The sequence below is a fragment of the Triticum urartu genome, chromosome 3 (genome assembly GCF_003073215.2).
Source record: "Triticum urartu cultivar G1812 chromosome 3, Tu2.1, whole genome shotgun sequence".
Classification (NCBI taxonomy): Eukaryota; Viridiplantae; Streptophyta; class Magnoliopsida; order Poales; family Poaceae; genus Triticum; species Triticum urartu.
This window is the reverse complement of record NC_053024.1, coordinates 675,245,717-675,250,186: the sequence shown is the minus strand read 5'-3', so window position 1 is coordinate 675,250,186 and position 4,470 is coordinate 675,245,717. Positions and strand designations below refer to the sequence as shown.

At 47.8% G+C, this 4,470-nt stretch overlaps 1 protein-coding gene across 1 annotated transcript; it reads left to right on the top strand.

The window, feature by feature from the left end:
- Nucleotides 1-3,092: 3,092 nt before the first annotated feature.
- LOC125549076 (putative E3 ubiquitin-protein ligase SINA-like 6) lies at nt 3,093-3,954 on the top strand. Its single transcript, XM_048712567.1, has 2 exons — nt 3,093-3,176; nt 3,259-3,954. Exons 1-2 carry the CDS (start codon nt 3,093-3,095, stop codon nt 3,952-3,954), a joined length of 780 nt encoding a protein of 259 aa, XP_048568524.1.
- Nucleotides 3,955-4,470: the final 516 nt, after the last annotated feature.

Below are 4,470 nucleotides of genomic sequence, written 5' to 3'. Positions count from 1 at the left end.
ATAAGAATATACGAAACATATACAAAATGAAAAGAAGCATCTTAATTATGTTCATGGCAATCACGCAAGGACAGTAGAAATTTTAAAATGTCAACAATGCTTCATGTTACCAGAAGCATTACGATCAACAATGAGATTCCTCAAATATGGGATTACTTTAATGGTGGCATTGCTTGTTTACCAGACACAGTAAATCAATAGCAACTAAAGAGTTGGTTTAAGGGCATGGGACCGTGGGGACACCAGGACACTCAGTAGCATAAAGGAGCAACTTACTTATCATACTGGGGAAAACAGCAGGAGTGCCATTTGTAACACAGTTTAATTGCATCTTATCACTGGAGGCATTAGATTAACAATAACACTGGTTAGACATGTCCCTAAGGTAACAGTGTGATCGCTTCATTTTACATGCGCCCTTACATTAACAACAGCAAAAGGTTGGTATAAGGACATGCGACAGTGGACGCATCAGCACAATGTACCTACAAGGAGGCATAAAGTGGTGATGCCGAGTTTGTTCATGCTATGTGAGGGCAGCAAACCTAATCCTGGAGACCTTGTACTATGTGAGGGCAACAAATCTAATCCTGGAGATCTTTTACTATGTGAGGGCAGCAAATCTAATCCTGGAGACCTTTTACTATGTGAGGGCAGCAAATCTAATCCTGGAGACCTTTTACTATGTGAGGGCAGCAAATCTAATCCTGAGACCTTTAACTATGTGAGGGCAGCAAATCTAATCCTGAGACCTTTTACTATGTGAGGGCAGCAAATCTAATCTTGGAGACCTTTTACTATGTGATGGAAGCAAATCTAATCCTGGACATACTCTGTTGACTTGTCCACCAGCCGCCACTTTCTATCCTTTTTTCAACCAATAATAGATCTGTTCCTTATCAAGTTTGTACTGCGTTTTCCCATTATTTCCCTTTTCAACCAAGAGACCGATTGGGTATCCAGTCTCTACTACTTTCACCATATTATTTCCTCTTTGAATCAAGTCCTAGATTCATGCTACAACTTTCCCCCCTTTCTTCATTGTTTGAACAAAGCCCTAGATTCGAATGCATGAAGTAGCTTTACCTCTAATAATACTAAAAATTTAGGTGGCTTTGGAAGAGCTGATGGGAGTAGAAAAAGATGCACATGCAGACATGTGGGGGCTGGGGCAGTAGAGCAAGGCCGCTTTCGAAGAACCTATACCTGAGGGTCGCCGAGATGTCGGCGGCGGCAGGTCGGATCTGCGGACAATGCGGTAGGGAGGAAGAAGGGTCGGAGGACCTCCCGAGCCGGCGTTGTGTCGGAGAGAACGGCACGGGCAGAGGATCGGGCCCCTCCGGCAGCTGTTGGTTTCCTCCCTCGGCGGAGATGACCGCGTGAACGATGCCTACGGTCACCAGCACCGTCTGGAAACGCTGCACGGTGCGGGGCCGCAGGCCGACGCCTTGGATGATTTGGCACAACCGACTGCCGCTCACGTCCATCGCCTCCATAGGTGCTTGTGGCTTCTGGTCACTTGGTCTTGGATTAGAGTGAGCGGTGTTGCGCACAGACTTGGGAGTAGATGGATTGGAGTAGTAGGGCTATACTAGCAAGTAGTTGTACGTACTAGTACAATAGTGGGCTCACATAGCAATTTTGTCTCATGCACGAGCCTGGCTATATGCGTGCTCCAATGTTCGCAACTGCAACGTTCGGTTTGCGCTTGGCTCTTCGCCTCTTCGAGAAGACGAACAATGATGTTACTACTACTGCTTCTACAGTGTCGAATCAACTGCTGCATGTTCGTCCATCGCGAACGGGACGGATAGCTTGTTGTAGAAGTACTACTAAGCAAAAGCCTGTCCTCGTTTGCGAGCAACCGCCCGCATGGGTGAGGGAGAAGGCGTGTAGTAAAATCAAGCTTCTCCTCGTTGTACGAGTTGACGCGACACATCATAGCACTAGCCCCACATGCTTGCCTCTAAACTTGGCTGAAAGACCCGCAGTGTACAATATATTCGCTGTAACCTCTAACATTTACCCACCACAAATTAAAATATATGTGGCCGTATGCATCGTTCTGATTCAGAGGCCGGGAGTCCCCCCTTTTCGAAAAAAACAAACTAAAATATATATTCCTGTCTTGACCAGATGAGCGTGCAAACTATAATCACCAGGGTGTCAGGTAGGGTCAGAAGACTATTTTAATTTTTTTAAACTTCGAGACGGCCACATAGCATGGAGCCGACCCCAACGATTTTAAGCTTACAGGCACGGTACACACTATCCTAGACTACTCTACACATCAAACTGCCACATGAGCGTCCGGGTACTACTGCACTGGAGGAGTACTACAGTATGCTTTTGGCCATCTGACACCGATTGAACTGCTGCATGTCCACCGTGTGCGGGAGGGAGAGTGTGTAGCGAAAGCTTCTCCTAGTCTTGCCAGCCACCACGCTCATGAGCGAGGGAGGGACGCTCCTGCCTTTGCGTGTATGACAGGTGGGCCCGACAGGTGTGTGGCCAACCTGTCATACAGCCAAAGGCAGGTGCAGTTAAGTCCGCGAGGGAGAGGATAATCAAACTTCTCATTGATGTACGAGTTGACGCGACACATCAAAGCACTGCACTCGATATATTTCAATAATTTGTGTTTACCGATGCATTAATTACAACACATGCATGCATGCCGTGACTCTCCTTTTGATACTCCCTCCGGTCCTTTTTACTCTGCATATTAGGTTTGTCTGAAGTCAATCTCATCCAACTTTGACCAAATTTATACAAAAAATTATTAACATTCACATAACAACATATTTATTATTAGATCCATCTCGAAATATATTTTCATATTATATTTATTAGATGTTATAGATGTTAATATTTTTTAATATAAATTTGGTCAAACTTAGCAAACTTTGATTTCAGACAAAGCTAATGTGCGGAGTAAAAAGGACCGGAGGGAGTACTTGCATGTGTTGATTTAATGCACCTTGAAGTAGTATAAAATATGTGACGGTAAAGCTTTGTAATACCTCGGACCAAGTCGAGAGATGGTTGTGCACGAGGAGGGCGAGATCATGCAGACCAAATAGGACCCAACGATGGAACTCTCTAAGGTCTCGATGGACCTCACCGTGCTCCACTGCCCCTTGTGCCTCCGCCCCTTGACTCCTCCAGTGTATGAGGTTCGAATACACCTCGTCCGTTCGGCTGATTGAGCAAGGTGCAGGTTTCTTGATTGATTTGCTGTTCGATTGATTTCTGCAGTGCAAGGGAGGGCACCTGGCCTGCGCGGACTGCCGCGTCGAGTGCCCTGGGAACCAGTGGCAGTGCCAGAAGTGCGAGCGCGGCGGTGGCTTCGACGTGCAGAATACAGCGGTGGACTCCATCCTTTCGTCGGTGAGGGTGGAGTGCCCGCACAAAGGCTGTGGGCTCTACGTCACTTACCACAAGCTTGCCGATCACCAGAGCGTGTGTCCGCTCGCGCCCTGCAAATGCCCCGTGCCTGTCTGCGGCTACGAAGGCCCGCCGCCGGCGCTCTACCACCACATCAGCACCGCGCATCCCATGCCCGTGCACAGGATCCAGTACGGCAAGGTGCTCCAGCTGCAAGTGCCACTGTCGGAGCCACGACTCTTGCTGTTCGCGGAGGAGGACCGTCGCGCGTTTTTCTTGGTCGGCGGCGTGCTCGACATCGGCGCGCCTATCACCGTGTCAGTCGTCTGCATCAGAGCGGGGGCGTCCCCACTGCCACACTACGTGGCCAATCTGTGGGCGAACGGCCCGCCGGGGGAGCCCAAAGGCACGATCGACACCGTCAAGGTGGAAATGGAGGTGACAAGCAGCAAGGATCCCGACGACGTCGACGTGCAGGAGCTGACCTTCTTGACAGTTCCGCCCAAGCTGCTGGCCGGGGCTAAGCTTGTGTCCCTCCACATTCAGATTGACAAGCTCACGTCCTAAATGTTTCTACAGTGCCTTCTGTTTATCTTAGTAATATGCTAATATAGGGATTACCTTGGTCTACTTTAGCTTAAGAAATGGTGGGTTTTGGTGGCGATGCATCAATTACTTCGACATCAGATCAGTAATTTCCAACAGTCGAACAGATATTTTGTGTTTGTTGGATATAAAGTTCCTTTGGGTAAGAAGTACTACTTGTCATCAAAATGGATAAAAGGAGATGTATGTAGACGTATTTTAGTTCTAGATACGTCCCTTTATATCCATTTTGATGACAAGCACTCCCTCCGTTCCACAATACATGTCTTCCATTTGTCAAGATATAGATGTATCTAGACATGTTTTAGTATATAGGTACATCCATGATAGAGCCAATCGGATGGTTGAGAACACTACAATTCGTAGCTACAGATGCGTGTGTGACTCCCAGATGCAGAGGCCGGTGGTCATCATCCTCCTTTTCGAGAAGAAACAGATGCTTGTGTGAGAGGACGCGTGCATGCGTGCACCTATTCT